Raw genomic sequence first — 22,411 nt, 5'->3', positions numbered from 1 at the left:
CTTCTGTTTCCTCCCACAGTCCAAAGATGTGCAGGTTAGGTAGATTGGCCATGCTAAATTGCCCTTTAGAGTCCAAAGATTAAGTGGGGGTATGGGGTTACAGGGATATGGTAGGGGAGGGGGCCTAGGTAGGGTGCCCTTTTGGAGGATTGCTGTAGACTCGATGGCTGCCTCCTGTACTGTAGGGTTTCTATGATTCTATGAAAAGACATACTAAATCCAAGCCGACAAAAACAGGCATGACACCAATAATAGCAATGTTTAAGAAGCATTTAGATGAGCACTTGAAACTTCAGACCATACAAGTCTATGGATCAAGTGCTAGAAAATGGGATTAGAATAGAAACGTGCTTGATGGCTGGTGCAGACACAATGGACTAAAGGGCCTCTTTCTGTGCTGTGAAACTTTATGGGTGGGATTCTCCGCTTCCCCTGCTGAGTGTTTCTTGGCCGTGCACCGTTCGCTGCCGATGAGATTCTCTACTCCCACTGACCATCAATGAGATTTCCCCATTGAAGGCACCCCACGCTGCTGGGAAACCCACAGGCGGGGGTGTGCTGCCAGCGTGGAAAAGGAATCCCAACGGCCGGAGAATGCGGGCCTCTGACTCTATAATGTATAATTCACAGCAACGCCATTTACTTTCAACCACTAAGGACTGCATTCCCTTCACAATCACTTTTAATTTCTCCCCAAGTGCAAAACTTTATTTTCACGACGTATATGAGTGGTTTTAAAACTTTTCCCCTCCGAGTAGTGATTCTATGGCAAAGATTGTTATTTATCTCCTCCCCTCAACGTTTGCACCATGTCTTGTACAGCCAATCTCGCACCACTTTCAGCAAGGTTGTTTTACCAGTGGACTGCTCCATATTTAAGAACTCAGCGACCAACTTAAATGAGTATGCCACCACCTTCACAGACTTCATCAGCAAATGTGTGGACCACTGCGTGCCAAAGAAAGCAGTACATACGTTCCCCAACCAGAAACCATAGCTCAATCGCGAGATTGACTCCCTACTGAAGGACAGGTCTGAGGCGTTCAAAGTCAAGCGACCCTGACCTATACAAAAAATCCAGGTATGACCTCCACAAAGCCATCCGAGATGCCAAGAGAGAATATCAGACCAAGCTAGAGTCAAAGACTAGCATTACAGACACTCGGCAGTTGTGGCAAGGCCTAAACAACATAACGGGCTACAAAGCAAAGCTGAGCAATATCTCCAGCAGCAGCGCACCCGATGAACTCCCCGATGAACTCCATGCTTGGTTCGAGCTGCAAACCAACAATCCGCTGTTGAGTGCCCCAGCAGCCCATAACACACCCATACCCACCATCACAGCTTCCGAAGTCAAATCAGTTTTCCTGAAAGTGAACCCTCAGAAGGCAATGGGTCCGGACGGGATCCCTGGTCGTGCGCTAAAAGCCTGCGCAGACCAGCTGGCAGATGTGTTCGCGGACATCTTTAACCTGTCCCTACTCAGTTCCGAGGTCCCCACCTGCTTCAAGAAGACCACCATCATACCGGTGCCTCAATAACTACCGTCCGGTGGCCCTGACTTCAATTGTAATGAAGTGCTTCGAGAGTTTGGTCATGAAACGTATCACTTCCATACTCCCAGAATGCCTTGATCCATTGCAATTCGCATACTGCCTAACCCGTCCACAGCTGACGCCATCTCACTGGCCCTGCATTCATCTCTAGAGCATCTCGACAACAAGGATTCCTCCATCAGACTTCTATTTATTTACTACAGCTCTGCCTTCAACACCATAAACTCAGCCAAGTTCATACCAAAGCTCCAAAACCTATGACTTGGCTCCTCACTCTGCAACTGAATCCTCGACTTTCTGACCCACAGACCACAAACAATAAGAATAAACAACAACATCTCCACAATAGTACTCAATACCAGGGCCCCCGCAAGGCTGCGTACCTAGCCCCATACTATACTCCCTGTATAGACACGACCGCGTGGCAAAATTTGGTTCCAACTCCATCTACAAGTTTGCTGACGATACGACCATAGTGGGCCGGATCTCGAATAACGACGAGTCAGAATACAGGAGGGAGATTGAGAACCTAGTGGAGTGGTGCAGCAACAACGACCAATCCCTCAATGTCAGCATCAGTGGGGCCAAGGTGGAGATGGTTAGCAGTTTCAAATTCCTAAGGGTACACGTCTCCAACAATCTGTCCTGTTCCACCCATGTTGACCCTACAACCAAGAAAGCACAACAGCGCCTATACTTCCTCAGGAAACTAAGGAAATGTGGCATGTCCACATTAGCCCTCACCATCTTTTACAGATGCACCATAGAAAGCATCCTATCTGGCTGCATCACAGCCTGGTATGGCAACTGCTCGGCCCAAGACCGCAAGAAACTTCAGAGAGACGTGAACACAGCCCAGTCCCATCCATTGACTCCATCTACACCTTTCGCTGCCTGGGGAAAGCGGGCAGCATAATCAAAGACCCCTCCCACCCGGCTTATTCACTCTTCCAACTTCTTCCATCGGGCAGGAGATACCACGCTGTTACCAGACTCCTAAATGACTCTCTTATGGACTGACCTCATTAACACTACACTCCGTATGCTTCACCCGATGTCGGTATTATGTAGTTACATTGTGTAACTTGTGTTGCCCTATTATGTATTTATTTTATTTCCTTTTCTTTTCATGTACTTAATGATCTGTTGAGCTGCTCGCAGAAAAATACACTGTACCTTGGTACATGTGACAATAAACAAAACCCAAATCTTTGGGACCAGGTGCCATTGTAATCGAATCAGGGTATCCAGAGCCTGACACAGACAGTGTGCAAATTAGAATCCATTTTATGTCTTTCAGTGTGGCGATTCTTCACTGCTGGACATCCCCAGTCGAGGTCAGAAACACATTTCTAACTGTTTGTACCAAAACAACTGGGTGAAGAGTCAGTGTGTGGCGAGAACGTTCTGTGAATGTCAAAGTTGAATCACTTCAAAACTGGGCAGATACCAAGAATATTTGCTGTGGGGATTCCATTGAGTTTAGACTGAAAATTTCCTCAGGAATCTTCCCAAACAATTGGATAAACGTCAGTAGAAGCCCTGAATAAAGTGACAAACGCATATTTTGCCATTCCATGTTATGGTAGCCAATCAAACATACCGGCATAATTTTCCAGTGATGATGGGGTGAGATTTGCTAGAGTAGTGAAAGGGTAAGGGCTTGTCGAGGTATCCAGGACACATGGAGTGTCAGATGTCTTGATGTCAGGCGAGTGATCTTTATTCGAGCACATGCAAGGAGAAACTCTACTATCACAAGTGATCGTAGGTTTCTGACAGTATAATGGTTAAACAGTCAATTTGTATTGTTATAAAAAGTTAACTTGATCAGTTGCTTCATCTTTAATTAGATCTTTCCACCTGACTCACTGTCTCTTCCCCTGATCCTGTGTTCTCTTGTCTTTTCACGTGACTCTCTGTGTCACAGACATTAGTTTTCGCAGCTTTAAGTTTGAAGACATGATGCGATCCACTCTACATTGGGGAGACCCCATGCAGATTATAGTGGCTGGCTGCTTGTCCCATGCTCATCCTGCACCGCCATCCCTTTGTCATTTAATCTCTGTGTTCGCCCCCCCTCTCTCTCGCCCAAAGCCCTTTCACTGAAAGATTATTGCGTTTCTAGCTTTTCCCAGTTTTGATGAAAGATCTGAAATGTTAGCCCTGTTTCTCTCTCCACAATTGCTGCCTGACCAGTTGCATATTGGCAGCATTTTCTGTTTTCATTTCAGATTTCCAGCATCCACACTATTTTGTTTTGTAGATATGTAGCTGTGCTCCCTAGTAAGTCACCCATTGGAAATAATCTTTCTTTAGACTCTGGGGTGGTCCCGGCGGATTGGAAATTATCAAACGTGACACCACTGTTTAGAAAAGGAGGTAGGCAGAAAGCGGGTAATTATAGGCCAGTTAGCTTAACTTCGGTAGTACGGAAGATGCTGGAATCTATCATCAAGGAAGAAATAGCGAGGCATCTGGATGGAAATTGTCCCATTGGACAGGCGCAGCATGGGTTCATGCACTAACAGGGCAGGCCGTGCCTAAATAATTTAGTGGAATTTTTTGAGAACATTACCAGTGCGGTAGACAACGTGGAGCCAATGGATGTGGTATATCTGGATTTCCAGAAAGCTTTTGACAAGGTGCCACACAAAGGTTGCTGCATAAGATAAAGATGCATGGTGTTAAGGGTAAAGTAGTAGCATGGATAGATGATTGGTTAAATGATAGGAAGCAAAGAGTGGGGATTAATGCGTGTTTCTCTGGCTGGCAATCAGTAGCTAGTGGTGTCCCTCCGGGATCAGTGTTGGGCCCACAATTGTTCACAATTTGCAAAGACAATTTGGAGTTGGGGACCAAGTGCAATGTGTCCAAGTTTGCAGACGACACTAAGATGTGTGGTAAAGCAAAAAGTAGAGGATATTGGAAGTCTGCAGAGGGATTTGGATAGGTTAAGTGAATGGGCTAGGGTCTGGCAGATGGAATATATGTTGACAAATGTGAGGTTATCCATTTTGGTAGGAATAACAGCAAAAGGTATTTAACTGATAAAATATTAAAACATGCTGCTGTGCAGAGGAAACTGGGTGCCCTAGTGCATGAGCTGCAAAAAGTTGGTTTACAGGTGCAACAGGTGACTAAGAAGGCGAATGAAGGTTTGTCCTTCATTGCTAGAGGGATGGAGTTTAAGACTAGGGAGGTTATGCTGCAACTGTATAAGGTTTTAGTGCGGCCACACCTGGAGTATTGTGTTCAGTTTTGGTCTCCTTACCTGAGAAAGGACGTACTGGCGCTGGAGGGTATGCAGAGGAGATTCACTAGGTTAATCCCAGAGTTGAGGGGGTTGAATTACGAGGTGAGGTTGAGTCGATTGGGACTGTACTTGTTGGAATTTAGAAGGATGCGGGGGGGGGGGGGCTCTTCTAGAAACATATAAAATTATGAAGGGAATAGATAGGATAGATGCAGGCAGGTTGTTTCCACTGGTGGGTGAAAGCAGAACTAGGGGGCATAGCCTCAAAATAAGGGGAAGTAGATTTCGGACTGAGTTTTGGAGAAACTTCCTATAAGGTTGTGAATCTATGGAATTCCCTGCCCAGTGAAGCAGTTGAGTCTCTTTCATTAAATGTTTTCAAGATAGCGATAGATAGTTTTTTGAAGAATATAGGGTTATGGTGTTCGGGCCGGAAAGTGGAGCTGAGTCCACAAAAGATCAGCCATGATCTCATTGAATGGCGGAGCAGGCTCTAAGGTCCAGATGGCCCACTCCTGCTCCTAGTTCTTATGTTCTTAATACCTTGGAGGTCTAGGTGGTGGGGTTATGTATCTGTGAATGATTTGTGATGTTGGAAAAAGGCATATTCATGGACCTATGTTATTGGTGTCAGTACTTTGACTAAACAAATACCCCAGTTTATCGGCATCTGAAACCCAAAATCTCAGTTTCTAATTTCTAGTTGTCAGAGGAAGGGGTAAATATGTGTGTTCTAATTAATAAAGTTTGTAACACTAATTTCAATTATCACAGCTACTAAGAATTACTTGCAACCAATATAAAAGCAAAATACTGCAGATGCTGGCATTCTGAAATAAAAACAAAAAATGCTAGAAAAGCTCAGCAGGCCGATCTGTGGAGAGAGAAACAAAGTTAATGTCTCGAGTGCACATGACTTTTTCTCTCCACAGAAGCTGCCAGACCCCCTGAGTTTTTTCAGCACTTTCTGCTCCCACTTGCAACCAACTTTGCTGGCTTAGTCAGAGGATTCAAACACCGTCACAGTTGCGAATTTGGTATCGAAGCTGCAGACTTCAGTTGTACCTTAAGCCTCCGTTCTAATACTGTACCCTCTCTACGTGACAATCCACAAGTTTCCGTATTACTCCTTGCAGCTCCATACTAAGTGACTGTTAATGAGCGTCCCTTTTTGCTCAGCAATAACTTTTCACACACATCAGCACAAGTCCCTAATTTTCTGATAGAACAAGAGTGAATATAACAAGTGAAACTTCTATTTATAAATCTGTACCACTTCATATCCATCTAAGAATGATGTGATCGCAGATGTTCCCTTCTGCTGAACTAACTTCTTGAGAGCTTCTTCAAATAACTGCAGGTATACTAATTACAACCAAGGAAACAATGGCTTTTTCAGTTAAACTGATTGAAATAGAGGTAGCACTCCTGTCGCAGTCGAGAGGGGAAGGAAAATAAATCAATATCAACGTCAATCAGACTATTTTCGCAGTTATCATTTTTTTAGTTTAAAAAATGGATGAAGATTGACCTTGACTAGCCATGACTTGTACCAGAGGAATTTCTAACCTTCAGACAAATCATCAGAAACTGGTTATCTATTTTTTTTTTAAAAAGCCTCTTTATATTTCTAAATAATTAGGTCCCGGAGACGTTGTTTCAATAATAAAAGGAATCCTGACTCCTGTTGAACACCAAGATTTCATCCCGAAGAAAATACATCATTTGTCCAGTGTTGAGGCGAGGTCGTGGGAGATAGGTCACGTGATCTCCCCAAGCTGCTAGAACATGTATTAATGCCTTGTGTACCTGGAGCCAGGCAGTTACCGTTTGACATCCAAAGAGATTGGGCGGGATTCTCCGAAATGGAGGCAGAGTGTTCGCGCCGTCGTGAACGCCGTCGAGGTTCACGACGACGCGAAACGGCCCCTATCCCGACCGATTCGGTGGTGTTTGTGCAGTGTGTCCAGGAAGCTTTTCTAACACAGTATGTAGATTGTCCGACCAGAGGAGGGGCAATATTGGATTTAGTACTTGGTAATGAACCAGGGCAAGTGATAGATTTGTTAGTGGGGGAGCATTTTGGAGATAGTGACCACAATTCTGTGACTTTCACTTTAGTAATGGAGAGGGATAGGTACGTGCAACAGGGCAAGGTTTACAATTGGGGGAAGGGTAAATACGATGTTGTCAGACAAGAATTGAAGTGCATAAGTTGGGAACATAGGCTGTCAGGGAAGGACACAAGTGAAATGTGGAACTTGTTCAAAGAACAGGTACTACGTGTCCTTGATATGTATGTCCCTGTCAGGCAGGGAAGAGATGGTCGAGTGAGGGAACCATGGTTGACAAGAGAGGTTGAATGTCTTGTTAAGAGGAAAAAGGAGACTTATGTAAGGCTGAGGAAACAAGGTTCAGACAGGGCATTGGAGGGATACAAGATAGCCAGGAGGGAACTAAAGAAAGGGATTAGGAGAGCTAAGAGAGGGCATGAACAATCTTTGGCGGGTAGGATCAAGGAAAACCCCAAGGCCTTTTACACATATGTGAGAAATATGAGAATGACTAGAGCGAGGGTAGGTCCGATCAAGGACAGTAGCGGGAGATTGTGTATTGAGTCTGAAGAGATAGGAGAGGTCTTGAACGAGTACTTTTCTTCTGTATTTACAAATGAGAGGGGCGATATTGTTGGAGAGGACAGTGTGAAACAGACTGGTAAGCTCGAGGAAATACTTGTTAGGAAGGAAGATGTGTTGGGCATTTTGAAAAACTTGAGGATAGACAAGTCCCCTGGGCCTGACGGGATATATCCAAGGATTCTATGGGAAGCAAGAGATGAAATTGCAGAGCCGTTGGCAATGATCTTTTCGTCCTCACTGTCAACAGGGGTGGTACCAGGGGATTGGAGAGTGGCGAATGTTGTGCCCCTGTTCAAAAAAGGGAATAGGGATAACCCTGGGAATTACAGGCCAGTTAGTCTTACTTCGGTGGTAGGCAAAGTAATGGAAAGGTACTGAAGGATAGGATTTCTGAGCATCTGGAAAGACACTGCTTGATTAGGGATAGTCAGCACGGATTTGTGAGGGGTAGGTCTTGCCTTACAAATCTTATTGAATTCTTTGAGGAGGTGACAAAGCATGTGGATGAAGGTAAAGCAGTGGATGTAGTGTACATGGATTTTAGTAAGGCATTTGATAAGGTTCCCCATGGTAGGCTTCTGCAGAAAGTAAGGAGGCATGGGAGTAAGGAGTGGTAAATTTGGCCAGTTGGATAACGAACTGGCTAACCGATAGAAGTCAGAGAGTGGTGGTGGATGGCAAATATTCAGCCTGGATCCCAGTTACCAGTGACGTACCGCAGGGATCAGTTCTGGGTCCTCTGCTGTTTGTGATTTTCATTAATGACTTGGATGAGGGAGTTGAAGGGTGGGTCAGTAAATTTGCAGATGATACGAAGATTGGTGGAGTTGTGGATAGTAAAGAGGGCTGTTGTCGGCTGCAAAGAGACATAGATAGGATGCAGAGCTGGGCTGAGAAGTGGCAGGTGGAGTTTAACCCTGAAAAGTGTGAGGTTGTCCGTTTTGGAAGGACAAATATGAATGCGGAATACAGGGTTAACGGTAGAGTTCTTGGCAATGTGGAGGAGCAGAGAGATCTTGGGGTCTATGTTCATACATCTTTGAAAGTTGCCACTCAAGTGGATAGAGCTGTGAAGAAGGCCTATGGTGTGCTCGCGTTCATTAACAGAGGGATTGAATTTAAGAGCCGTGAGGTGATGATGCAGCTGTACAAAACTTTGGTAATGCCACATTTGGAGTACTGTGTACAGTTCTGGTCACCTCATTTTAGGAAGGATGTGGAAGCTTTGGAAAAGATGCAAAGAAGATTTACCAGGATGTTACCTGGAATGGAGAGTAGGTCTTCCGAGGAAAGGTTCAGGGTGCTAGGCCTTTTCTCATTAGAGCGGAGAAGGATGAGGGGCGACTTGATAGACGTTTATAAGATGATCAGGGGAATAGATAGAGTAGACAGTCAGAGACTTTCCCCGGGTGGAACAAACCATTACAAGGGGACATAAATTTAAGGTGAAGGTGGAAGATATAGGAGGGATATCAGAGGTAGGTTCTTTACCTAGAGAGTAGTGGGGGCATGGAATGCACTGCCTGTGGAAGTAGTTGAGTCGGAAACATTAGGGACCTTCAAGCAGCTATTGGATAGGTACATGGATTACGGTAAAATTATATAGTGTAGATTTATTTGTTCTTAAGGGCAGCACGGTAGCATTGTGGATAGCACAATTGCTTCACAGCTCCAGGGTCCCAGGTTCGATCCCGGCTTGGGTCACTGTCTGTGCGGAGACTGCACGTCCTCCCCGTGTCTGCGTGGGTTTCCTCTGGGTGCTCCGGTTTCCTCCCACAGTCCAAAGATGTGCAGGGTAGGTGGATTGGCCATGATAAATTCCCCTTCGTGCCAAAATTGCCCTTGGTGTTGGGTGGAGGTGTTGAGTTTGGGTGTGGTGCTCTTTCCAAGAGCCGGTGCAGACTCAGGGGGCCGAATGGCCTCCTTCTGCACTGTGAATTCAATGATAATCTATGATTAATCTAGGACAAAGGTTCGGCACAACATCGTGGGCCGAAGGGCCTGTTCTGTGCTGTATTTTCTATGTTCTATGATTCAGTGCCCGATAATGGGCTAGGAGCGGCGCCGCGTCATTTACGCGCGCCAGGCCTTGGCGCCGCGTAAAGGCGGCGCCGCATACATGCCGCGGCCGGTGCCGCATAACTGGCGTCACCCGCGCATGCGTGGTTGCCGTCCTCTCCGAGTCCGCCCCGCAAAAAGATGTCAGACGGATCTTGCGGGGCTGCGGAAGAAATGAGGCCCTCCTTCAGAGAGGACGGCCCGACGATCGGTGGGCACCAATCACGGGCCAGACCCATTTGAGGCCCCCCCCCCCCGGTGTAAGCTCCCCCCCCCCCCCACCCCACGCAGGCCGCCCCCCCCCCAGCGTTCCCGTGCTGTTCCCGCCGGCAGCAACCAGGTGTGGACAGCGCCGGGGGGAACCCGCCGTTTTGGGCTGGCCGCTCGGCCCATCCGGGCCTGAAAATAGCAGGGGCTCCGGAGGATCGCCATTTTGGGTGTCTCGGGCGATTCTCCCGCCTGCGCTGCGCGGAACTCGACGGGGCCGTTCTCGCCGCTTGGGAGAATCGCGGGAGGGCGTCGGACCGGCGTAGCGGGAAAATTTGGCGACCCAGTCGATTCTCCCAACCGGCGCGGGAGCGGAGAATCGCGCCCATTGTTCTTTATACATGCACAGAATGGGTATAGAAGGATACAGCGCTAGGAAGTGCTGAGGGTTTTGGCCAAGGGTGGTATCATGACCGGTACAGGCTTGGAGGGCCGAAGGGCCTGTTTCTGTTCTGTATTGTTTTTTGAGAACAGGGCTCCAGGCAGCAGCCTGCGCTGTCTGCCATCTTACCATCAAACAGGTAGCAGCTGAAAGAGCTCCGTTCAGGTACAAGTCCCTGGCCCTCATCTGCACTGTCAACTACTGGAACATGAGAACCTGTGCCCTCAAACCTAATTCAACTCCACGTGCCTTCTCACCTCGTGGAAGTCTCACTTCTGGAAAGAATGATCATCCTGCGACAGTCAACTAGCCTACCTTTGGAAGAACCCCCCCGCCCCCCCCCCCCCCCCCCCCCCCCCCGCCTCCACCATTAGTCTTTTGATTCTAGACTCGCATAAACCATAGCTTGTATTTTTACTGTGGCCTGACCCTGTACCTCTTTCCTTCCCTTCTCTCTCTATGAGTGCAAAGAGGGGCAGACATGGCAAAATCACTTTCCCACATTTTGTATGTGCGTGAATTAAACCAACCACTTTTATTTTGCTTCTGTCTAGTCTGCTATGATAGTTATTCATAGAGGATTGGAGCACTTCAAAATTAAGGGAAGGGGAAAATATGCCACTACTTATAAAGGGAGAATAAAAAATAAAAAAAGCTTCTCTATTTACAGAAGTGAGAGCTGTTTAAATTCCCCCTCCTGCCCATGAAAGTCTTTTATATAAAGGTGAATACTGAATAAACTTGAAGCGGGTGAAGCCAACAGGTTCAATTACCCACCGATATTTCAAAGCAACATTGTGAATTTTAATTTCACCGTGTTTCTCACAAGAATTTCCATTGTTGATGTTTCCCTTGTGCTTAGTCAGGGCATTTTTACAGAATTAGTTTACAGTCAGTCTTTGCTATGAAAGGGCTGATATTAACTCCTCACCGTCCTGTGCAATTCCGTTCCTTAGACAAAAACAAAGTACTATACATGCTGGAAATCTGAACTAAAAACAGAAAATTCCGGACACATTCAGCAGGTCTGGTGACCTGATGGAAAGTCAGCGAGCTGCACGGTTAACTTTGTTTCTCTCTCTACAGATGTGCCTGATCTGCTTCAGCAGCATCTATACAATAGTTTTTCGGGCATTATCGGAACCAAGGGATATTGGGGATAAGGCGGGAAGGGGGGAAACTCAGGTAGAAGATAAGTCATAATCTTTTTGAATGGTGGTGTGTGTTGAGGGGCTGAGTAGTCTCATGTTGCTCCTGTTTCTTTGTTCTTATGTTTCAGTTTCCTCCCTCTGTCACACAAAGGGAACAATGGTTGAGGAGAAGGGGGCGCTCTGGGGAACAGTTGAGAGCCCAAATCCCTGTCTGGGTTTACAACTACCATTCCACATTGCTTTAGGTAATGCCTCCACTCCTGACGTGCATTAAGGCAATACCACAGTTTGGTGTTTACTGCAGCTAGATTGACTGACCCTTCCTCACTCGATAGGCAAGGTTACCGTTGCTTTATTGTAACGATAAATCAATAGCAGTTAAACATTTGCAGACATCAAGGTACCTCACTGGCCTTGCTTGTGATAAACAATGTGTGAATGGTCATGCAAAAATTTAAAGGGACTGCGCACTTAAAACAAAATGCAACACTTAATTTTAAAGGGCTGGGCTGTCTTATTAACCCTTCCCTTCCGGTATAATTTGTTGATGCAGTACAAAGGAGTTTATAATTGGATTTTATATTTGTGGTCTTCATTGAATGATAAAGGTGAAAAAATCTGGGTTTATTTATGCAAATCCCAGTAGCTTTACCTGCACTTTTTGAGTATCCTTCTAGCAGCCTGATTCCTACATTTGCAGACTAGATCTTACTAGTTACTTTACTGAAACATCTATATATCTGTATTCTTAAACTGAATGATGAGCTTACAATAATGTTAAGGCAGCATTTATAAATGGTCACACTAAAACTGATATACGAACATAAACTTGGGCATCAACCTTCTCTTCCGCCAGGTAAATCTAGCAACGGTTGACTGGAACACTCCACTATACAATGCATGCTACAGTGGCAGTGAGGCCTGTGTGAATCTCCTCTTGCAACAAGGAGCTGAGCCCCTAGGAGGATGTACACTGGCTTCACCTATCCATGAAGCAGTAAAGCGAGGCAAGTGATCCAAAAACACAATCCTTCACCTCTTGCTGTATTTGCAACATATATCCCAAACCACCGAGCTCCAAGAAATCAAACTCTAGACATCTGAGAGCTACAGGGAAATTGTTTTGAGATTAACCAATTTGATTTAAATTCACAAACAAAGATTATTATAAAGTAATAAAACTATACAGAGAAGTTGCTCTAATTCTTAATATTAGCCTTATGAACCAGTTTAGCTATGCAGCAAGTGTACATGAAAGTGATGGGTTCCTTACGTGGCGCTTTCAATGGCCCATGGGATCCATCACCAGCCTCCAGAAACCTAGGAATGCTGAAAGTGGGAGCCTGTCTTTCGGTTGCAGAAAGAATTGGTATTTAATTGAGTGCCCTGTGCAAGAGGATATCTGTAATCCCCTGCTAAATGTGCAGGATCTTACAACTCTTTGCTGAGGTCACCAGTGCCTGAATGGAGAGATGAATCAAAGGCACTGACATTGAGGCCATTGTTACTACCTTGGACGCGTTTCAATGGAAATGTTTCTAAGTTCATCAGTGGCGGATGTTACAGGGAGTTTCCCGTTGGCTCTGCTGATGAATCCCACACCGCTATCCAATGACACTGAGTCACTATTTTGGGTCCTGCGAGTTTCTCACTGGTTAAGCCCACATTTTACAGCACTGGGAGCTGAATTCTGAGATTGGGCTGCCATTTTGAAAAGGTGACCCAATCTACAAGTGAGCTTGCAACCCCCACCCATAGGAAATGTCACCCCCCCCCCCACACAGATAGGCACTACCCCACACACCGCCAAGTGAGGACACCCCCTACAGCATCTCCCCAGGACTTCCGTCACCCCCAAACCTCTCCCTACATACCTGCCCTGCACCCTTCGATTCCCCCATCCACCCTCCTTTCATGGACATGGCCCCTTGGGCCCTGACCCTTGCCAGTGCCACCTGGGCACCCTTACACTGCCATCCTGGCATCCAGGGAAAGTGCTCCAGCCACCTGGGCAGTGCCAAGGTGCCCGTGTTCCAGGGGTCGTCCAGGGAGCAACCCTGCTCTGACCCTGACCACCCAGGGGCATCCAATGGCCCGGGAGACTCCCCGGGTGCCGATTCGGGACCAGTAATGATTGGTGCCTGCTGGGGAGGCCATTGAATTGAGGGAGGCCGGTAGATCCCAGGTAGGTAGGCCTTAAGTTGGTATACGATCTACTTCAGCAAGTGCCACTTTTGGGCGGAGTTCTGATTCCAGTGTTTTGCGGGACTTGGGTGCAAGGCGCTCGGGCTGCCAGGAGGCTTGCGGGAGGCCTCCCAGGATTCACCGGCCATGTTGTGCTCTCGCTCAAGCGCAGCGTGACCAGAGACTCGTGCCCCTTGACACTGAAAAGGCCCTGCCGGAGGTAGGTTTCGCATTGTAGGGGCACGAGAATCCCTGTGGAGTCTCACTTTGGTTCAGAGCCACACCCTGGACAGAACAAGAATGAGTGACTCAATACCAGTTAACATGTGAAAACAACCATTTTGATAGATAGTGTTTTTTTCTTTTTAATAAATGAAAGGAAGAAAGACAACTTAATTGTAGCACAAATGGTAACTCCAAATTGGAGGTGGGAATTGAATTGAATTGAATTGAATCAGTAAGGCAGCTCCTTTTAAATTTCAGGAGTTTAAATTAATTTAAATTAAGCTAGTATTGTGCAGTGTAGGTTAACAAGGGCTGCCCCACCCACTCACATAACTGGTTGGCAGTTAAGTGTCAGTCACTTTAATCTACTTTGATCTAAAAGCAGGTGGGGGAGGGGAGTCAATTCAGGACAGTTTAAAAAGAGCCACTTGTAAACTCACTCCCAGTGAGTTCTCCCAGTGAGCCAGAGAGAAGACAGAGCCAGGAGTGAGACACAGCAAAGAGTGAGTTTGGGAATTTGAATCGAGGTGGGAATTGAATTGAATTCAATTGGATACAAAAGGTGTGGCTGAAGTGCCTTTAGAAATGGAATGCTGGAAGCAAACAGAGTGTATCTGAGTTTGGGTAAGGCTGAGTTCGTGTAAGAGGTGAGTGAGGGCTGTGTTTTTTGGGGTTTGGTGTTTGGGGTTGAGTTTCCCCCCAAAAAACAATTGATTAAGTAAATTAATTAACTGGTTAAGGGAATTTGGTGCTCAACTCAAGGAGGTGCAGAGAAGCAGACCTGTGAGGGAGTCTCGGGAGCAATTACATCACAGCCAGCAGGTAAGTGATTGGCTTGTGACTGGTAAGTGATTTTTTTATCTTTTCTCTCTTTGACTTTCTCTTAGCTGTGTAGTGTAGTTCAAATTTAACTTCAGGTTTAAGTCATGGCAGGAGAGCTCAGACCCGTGTCATGCTCCTCTTGTGAGATGTGGCAATTCAGGGACCCTTCTGGTGTCCCTGATGGATGGACTCACTTTGGAGCATCCGCGATGCTGAGGAAGTTGTGGATAGCACATTCAGTGAGTTGGTCACACCGCAGATTAAAATTACTGAGGCAGATAGGGAATGGGTGACCAACAGACAGAGGAAGAGTAGGAAGGCAGTGCAGGGATCCCCTGCGGTCATCTCCCTCCAAAACAGATTTACCGTTTTGGAAACTGTTGGGGGAGATGGCTCACTAGGGGAAGGTGGCAGCAGCCAGGTTCATGGCACCGTGGCTGGCTCTGCTGCACAGAAGGGCGGGAAAAAGAGTGGCAGAGCTATAGTGATAGGGGATTCAATTGTAAGGGGAATAGACAGGCGTTTCTGCGGACGCAAACGAGAATCCAGGTTGGTATGTTGCCTCCCTGGTGCAAGGGTCAAGGATGTCTCGGAGCGGCTGCAGGGCATTCTGGAGGGAGAGGGTGAACAGCCAGCTGTTGTGGTGCATATAGGCACCAACGATATATGTAAAAAACGGGATGAGGTCCTACAAGCTGAATTTAGGGAGTTAGGAGTTGAACTAAAAAGTAGGACCTCAAAGGTAGTAATCTCAGGATTGCTACCAGTGCCACGTGATAGTCAGAGTAGGAATGACAGGATAGCTAGGATGAATGCGTGGCTTGAGAGATGGTGCAAGAGGGAGGGTTTCAAATTCCTGGGACATTGGGACCGGTTCTGGGGGAGGTGGGACCTGTACAAATCGGACGGTCTGCATCTGAGTGGGACCGGAACTAATGTTCTCGGGGGTGTGTTTGCTAGTGCAGTTGGGGAGTGTTTAAACTAATGTGGCAGGGGGATGGGAACCGATGTAGGAAGTCAGTGGGGACAGAAACAAAAGGCAGGAAGGGAGAGTGTGTAAAGCATGACCAGAGAAAGCAGGGCAGAGAGCAAGGAAAGTCTACATTAAACTGCATTTATTTCAATGCAAGGGGCCTGACGGGCAAAGCGGATGAACCCAGGGCATGGATGGGCACATGGGACTGGGATATTATAGCTATGACTGAAACATGGCTAAGGGAGGGGCAGGACTGGCAGCTCAATGTTCCGGGGTACAGATGCTATAGAAAGGATAGAACAGGAGGTAAGAGAGGAGGGGGAGTGGCGTTTTTGATTAGGGAGAACATCGCGGCAGTACTTAGAGGGGATATATCCGAGGGTTCGCCCACTGAGTCTATATGGGTGGAACTGAAAAATAAGAAGGGAGAGATCACCTTGATAGGACTGTACTACAGGCCTCCAAATAGTCAGCGGGAATTTGAGGAGCAAATATGTCAGGAGATTACAGATAGCTGCAAGAAAAATAGGGTGGTAATAGTAGGGGACTTTAACTTTCCCAACATTGACTGGGACAGCCATAGCATTAGGGGCTTGGATGGAGGGAAATTTGTTGTGTATTCAGGAGGAATTTCTCATTCAGTATGTGGATGGACCGACTAGAGAGGGGGCAAAACTTGACCTTATCTTGGGAAATAAGGAAGGGCAAGTGACAGAAGTGTTAGTGAGGGATCACTTTGGGACAAGTGACCATAACTCCATTAGTTTTAAGATAGCTATGGAGAATGATAGGTCTGGCCCAAGAATTAAAATTCTTAATTGGGGCAAGGCCAATTTTGATGGCATCAGACAGGAACTTTCAGAGGTAGATTGGGGGAGACTGTTGGCAGGCAAAGGGACGGCTGGTAAATGGGAGGCTTTTAAAAATGTGTTAACCAGGGTTCAGGGTAAGCACATTCCCTTTAGAGTGAAGGGCAAGGCTGGTAGAAGTAGGGAACCCTGGATGACTCGAGATATTGAGACTCTGGTCAAAAAGAAGAAGGAGGCATATGACGTACATAAACAACTGGGATCAAGTGGATCCCTTAAAGAGTATAGAGATTGTCGAAATAGAGTTAAGAGGGAAATCAGGAGGGCAAAAATGGGACATGAAATTGCTTTGGCAAATAATGCAAAGGAGAATCCAAAGAGCTTCTACAGATACATAAAGGGAAAAAAAGTAACTAGGGACAGAGTAGGGCCTATTAAGGATCAACAAGGACATCTATGCGCAGAGCCACGAGAGTTGGGTGAGATCCTGAATGAATATTTCTCATCGGTATTCACGGTGGAGAAAGGCATGGATGTTAGGAAACTAAGGGAAATAAATAGTGATGTCTTGAGAAGTGTGCATATTACAGAGGAGGAGGTGCTGGAAGTCTTAAAGCGCATCAAGGTAGATAAATCCCTGGGACCTGATGAAATGTATCCCAGGATGTTGTGGGAGGCTAGGGAGGAAATTGCGGGTCCCCTAACAGAGATATTTGAATCATCGGCAGCCACAGGTGAGGTGCCTGAAGATTGGAGAGTAGCGAATGTTGTGCCCTTGTTTAAGAAGGGCAGCAGGGAAAAGCCTGGGAACTACAGACCGGTGAGCCTAACGTCTGTAGTAGGTAAGTTGCTAGAAGGTATTCTGAGAGACAGGATCTACAAGCATTTAGAGAGGCAAGGACTGATTCGGGGCAATCAGCATGGCTTTGTGCGTGGAAAATCATGTCTCACAAATTTGATTGAGTTTTTTGAGGGGGTGATCAAGAAGGTAGATGAGGGCTGTGCAGTAGACGTTGTCTACATGGACTTTAGCAAAGCCTTTGACAAGTTACCGCATGGTAGGTTGGTGCAGAAGATTAAAGCTCACGGGATCCAGGGTGAGGTTGCCAATTGGATTCAAAATTGGCTGGACGACAGAAGACAGAGGGTGGTTGTAGAGGGTTGTTTTTCAAACTGGAGGCCTGTGACCAGTGGTGTGCCTCAGGGATCGGTGCTGGGTCCACTGTTATTTGTGATTTATATTAATGATTTGGATGAGAATTTAGGAGGCATGGTTAGTAAGTTTGCAGATGACACCAAGATTGGTGGCACAGTGGATAGTGAAGAAGGTTATCTAGGATTGCAACGGGATCTTGATCAATTAGGCCAGTGGGCCGACGAATGGCAGATGGAGTTTAATTTAGATAAATGTGAGGTGATGCATTTTGGCATATCGAATCAGGCCAGGACCTACTCAGTTAATGGTATGGCGTTGGGGACAGTTATAGAACAAAGAGATCTAGGAGTACAGGTTCATAGCTCCTTGAAGGTGGAGTCGCAGGTGGACAGGGTGGTGAAGAAGGCATTCGGCATGCTTGGTTTCATTGGTCAGAACATTGAATACAGGAGTTGGGATGTCTTGTTGAAGTTGTACAAGACATTGGTACGGCCACACTTGGAATACTGTGTGCAGTTCTGGTCACCCTATTATAGAAAGGATATTATTAAACTAGAAAGAGTGCAGAAAAGATTTACTAGGATGTTACCGGGACTTGATGGTTTGAGTTATAAGGAGAGGCTGGATAGACTGGGACTTTTTTCCCTGGAGCGTAGGAGGCTTAGGGGTGATCTTATAGAGGTCTATAAAATAATGAGGGGCATAGATAAGGTAGATAGTCAACATCTTTTCCCAAAGGTAGGGGAGTCTAAAACTAGAGGGCATAGGTTTAAGGTGAGAGGGGAGAGATTCGGAAGGGCCCAGAGGGGCAATTTCTTCACTCAGAGGGTAGTGAGTGTCTGGAATGTGCTGCCAGAGGTAGTAGTAGAGGCGGGTACAATTGTGTCTTTTAAAAAGCATTTAGATAGTTACATGGGTAAGATGGGTATAGAGGGTTATGGGCCAAGTGCGGGCAACTGGGACTAGCTTAATGGTAAAAACTGGGCTGCATGGACTGGTTGGGCCGAAGGGCCTGTTTCCATGCTGTAAACTTCTATGATTCTATAAATTGGTCTGTTCTAGACAGTTCATTAAAATGGTAAAATTCCCCTTGGTTCATACATAACCAATCTCTGAATAATCTTGAATGGTGGTGGACTCTCCGTTCAGTCACTCCATCAATATCCCATCCTCTGTCACCCTCAGTGGTCAACTATTCCACTCTGGCTGCAGTCCTGAATATTTTTTTAAATAAATTTATAGTACCCAATTCATTTTTTCCAATTAAGGGGCAATTTAGCGTGGCCAATCTACCGAGCTGGCACATCTTTGGGTTGTGGGGGTGAAACCCACGCAAACACGGGGAGAATGTGCAAACTCCACACGGCCAGAGCCGTGATCGAACCTGGGACCTCGGCGCCCTGAGGCAACAGGGTTAACCCACAGCGCCACCGTGCTGCCCAGTCCTGAATGTTTGATGCTGTCCTTTAAATCCAATTTCTGGCTCCATTCTCACTTTCTGAGGCCTCCATCCAGACTTTCTCAAAACAAGAGTCTGACCATGGGTATTTATCAAATCCTTCTCCCAAGGCACTGCAAGGCTTACAACCAAACTCCATCAACCAAACTCCTGCTGATTCCATACTGTAAGAGTCCTTCCTGTTTATTTCCTTTGTTCCCATTTATTTTCTTATATTTTATTATTTTGGTCCGTCAACTCATAATCGGGATGTATCTTTAAGCAGGAGTGAAACAGTTGGTTTGCCAGGACACTGTGTTCCCAGTTTTTGTATTTTGGAGAGAGGAAGCCGGGCTCCTCGGCACCGGGTAGATCTTAGGAAACGGATTTGGGGGGAGTTGGTTTGATTGGCTAACTGGCAACATGTGGATTGGCCAGGGACAGTGTTCTGCCTGACATCGGTCTGTGATTGGTTCCTGCTAGCTGCTTTCTGAGAGAGTTGGGCAGAAGTGTTTAAACCTTGGAAGTGAAATGATCTCTCTCACTCTCATTCTCTCCCTCCTCACACCCTCCCTCTCTCTCTCGCTCTCTCTCTCACTCTCACTTTCTCATTCTCACTCTCTCTCATTTTCACTCTCTCTCTTTCTCTGAAATGATGCAAAAAGAGACAACCTTGACAGAGAAAACCTTCTCAAGTCTAGAAGGAAGAAGTACCAAAACAAAAGCCTGAAGTTCAGAAAGACATTGACTGGACGTCATATCCCAGTGCATCAAAGACCCTTATCCTTTTATATTCCTTAATTTATTTCCCTTTCCATCACCCTTCCCCTTCTGTTGTGTGTAGAGAGTGGTGTGAGTTAGGAAGGGTGGGTTGGGAAAGGGGTAGTAGTTACATTTTCTGTTTGTTTAATTACAATACTGTACATAATAAAGAGTTAATTGTATTGTAAAGTTACAAAACTGGTGACTGTAGGTCATTGGGCTCAACTAAGGACTTCTGGTATTTTAAATAAAATCTAATTCCACCTGTGTTTCGACTCCGGGTCAAGTGGGGCTGGAATTGACTGTGCACTAACCCAGAGTACCATGACATAGTTTGGGACTCATCCCAAATGGTGCAATTTTGGGTACAGTATATATTAAAGAGGCACCAGGTTTGTAATGGTATAACAGACTGGATCTGGAAGCTGCTAAGACCTTTCTTCAGGTGGAGGACTTGACTTTAGTTTATTTATAAAGGCTACAAAAAGGCAAGTTAATTGAATTGGCAAGTGCGGTGCCGGTTAAAGCTAAGAAAGCCGAGGTATATGAGTATTCGTTGTGTGCATGGGTCTGTTAGAAACACAGGAGAGCCCACATGCAAGTAGTCCAGGTAGTGAAGCATCAGAAGCACTTTCTGGTGGGGCAACTGATCTGTAGAGAATTTGGTTGCAGTTCGAGAGGGAGTTTTAAAAAATGGACATGCTGGATGCGGAAAAAAGAGAGCTTTTCAAAAGGAAATTGAAATGAGGAAACTTGATGTGGAAATGGAAAGATTAGAAAGAGATGAAAGGGAAAAGAAGAGAGAGTATCATTTTAAAAGGTTGGAGTTAAACACAGAAGTTGAAGAACGTCAAGAGGAAAGAGTAACCCTTCCCAGTCCAGACCCTAGTGGGGATATGTTTAAATATTTTGCTGTGAACCTGAAATGATGCCGAGTCTGCAAAGAGACATCCTTGACAGAGAAAATCATCTCAAGCCTAGAAGGAAGAAGTACCAACACAAAAGCCCGAAGTTCAGAAAGTACCAAAATGCGCAGAAAGTATGTAGAGAAATTCTTCGTGGCATTTGAAACAATAGCAACTCAGATGGAGTGGTGAAAGGAAAAGTGGATATTTCCCATGCAAAGTAAACTGACGGGAAGTTTATGCTTCCCTGCCAGAGGTAGTGCCTAAGGATTACGATGAGGTAAAAAAGACTATTCCGGGTGCAAATGAATTGGTTCCGGAGACATATAGGCAAAAGTTTCAGAAATTAAGAAAACAGCTAGGACAGACCTATGTTGAATTTGAAAGAGTTAAGCAGAACAATCTTGATAGGTGGGTACAAGCACTCGGAGTTGAAATACCTGTGAGGCTCTGAGATAAATCTTTCTCTTGGAAGAATTTAAGTATTCACTACTTTCTGAAATAAGAACCCATGTTGATGACCAAGCTGCAATAATGGCTGATGATTATCCCCGTAACCCAATAACCCCTCCTAACCTTTTGGACACTAAGGGCAATTTATCATGGGCAATCCACCTAACCTGCACGTCTTTGGACTGTGGGAGGAAACCGGAGCACCTGGAGGAAACCTACGCAGACACGGTGAGAACGTGCAGACTCCGCACAGACAGTGATCCAGCGGGGAATCGAACCTGGGACCCTGGTGCTGTGAAGCCACAGTGCTAGTCAATTGTGCTACCGTGCTGCCCATCATGTACATCAGTACATTCTTACAATCTCATGGATACGACCACCCAATTACCACAAATTATATCGTTAAGAACAATTACAGCTAAATGTAGGCTTTATATCGGGAAGTTCTTCACATGAAGAGTGATCAATGTATGGCACAGACGTTCAGATAGAATAGTGGACACAACAGGCCTGGAAGCAATTGAGGAACAATTGGGTACAGCAATGACAATCTTCATCATTAGGAGCATCTGTAATTAATGTCACCATTTTATTAAAGTTGAGTAAGAAACTATAACAATGACACTGCACCCAATGGGAAAGAGAAGCTAAAGTATCCAATTCAGGATGGCATACAGAATGAAATTATCAGCACACGGTTCACAATTTCTCCTTTAACTTATCTCACTTCCTCCAAATGAAAGGTGTGGCTCTGGGTAACCTCTTGGGTGCCAGTTCTGTGTGTCATTTTATTGGTGTGTGGAACGTTCTTAGTTCCAGTCCTTCTCAGGTCCCCGTCCACAATTGTTTTTACGGTACATCGATGACTGTATCGATGCTGTTTTATACTCTCGACTGGAACTGAAACAATTAATCAGTTTTGCTTCTATTTTCCGCCTTCTCTGTCAGGAGTTGGAAGTAGTGGAAGTGGATAGAGATAGAGTGATGTAGGAGAGGAGGTCGACAGTTCACAGAGCGACCCTCCTTGTGATAAGAGGAGCAAATACTGTAATACTAGAACAGTTAGATATTGAGTTTGCATACTTATAAGAAGAGCAGCAAAAAGATCTCATAAGACTGCTACAAAAGGATAAGAAGGTTTGTCGGGACACATCAAGGTGCACTGCATTAACTGAACATGGGTGACTCCAACCTGATAAAACAGCAACCCTATCAACTGATTCCACAGAAACTAGCTCAGGTAGAAGTGGAACTCCAATACATGTTGGAGAATCATTTAATTGAGCTGCGTAAGAGTAGTTGGTGTTCGGCGGTTGTGTTCGTACCTAAGCCAGATGGGAATCTCCCGATTCTGTATAACCTACAGGAAGGT

The 22,411-nt window shown here is 45.8% G+C and overlaps 1 protein-coding gene across 5 annotated transcripts in view; it reads left to right on the top strand.

The window, feature by feature from the left end:
* LOC140428176 (ankyrin repeat and SOCS box protein 9-like) overlaps positions 1-22,411 on the top strand; it is a 156,159-nt gene that overhangs the window by 65,133 nt on the left and 68,615 nt on the right. For all 5 annotated transcript variants that reach the window (XM_072514336.1, XM_072514337.1, XM_072514339.1 and 2 more), the window contains one exon: positions 12,166-12,316. In XM_072514336.1, coding sequence (XP_072370437.1) covers positions 12,166-12,316 — 151 coding nt within the window. The remainder of the gene's footprint in view (positions 1-12,165; positions 12,317-22,411) is intronic.

This window comes from Scyliorhinus torazame, chromosome 8 (genome assembly GCF_047496885.1).
Source record: "Scyliorhinus torazame isolate Kashiwa2021f chromosome 8, sScyTor2.1, whole genome shotgun sequence".
NCBI lineage: Eukaryota > Metazoa > Chordata > Chondrichthyes > Carcharhiniformes > Scyliorhinidae > Scyliorhinus > Scyliorhinus torazame.
Note: the sequence above shows the minus strand (reverse complement) of the source record. Positions and strands in the feature narration are given on the sequence as shown.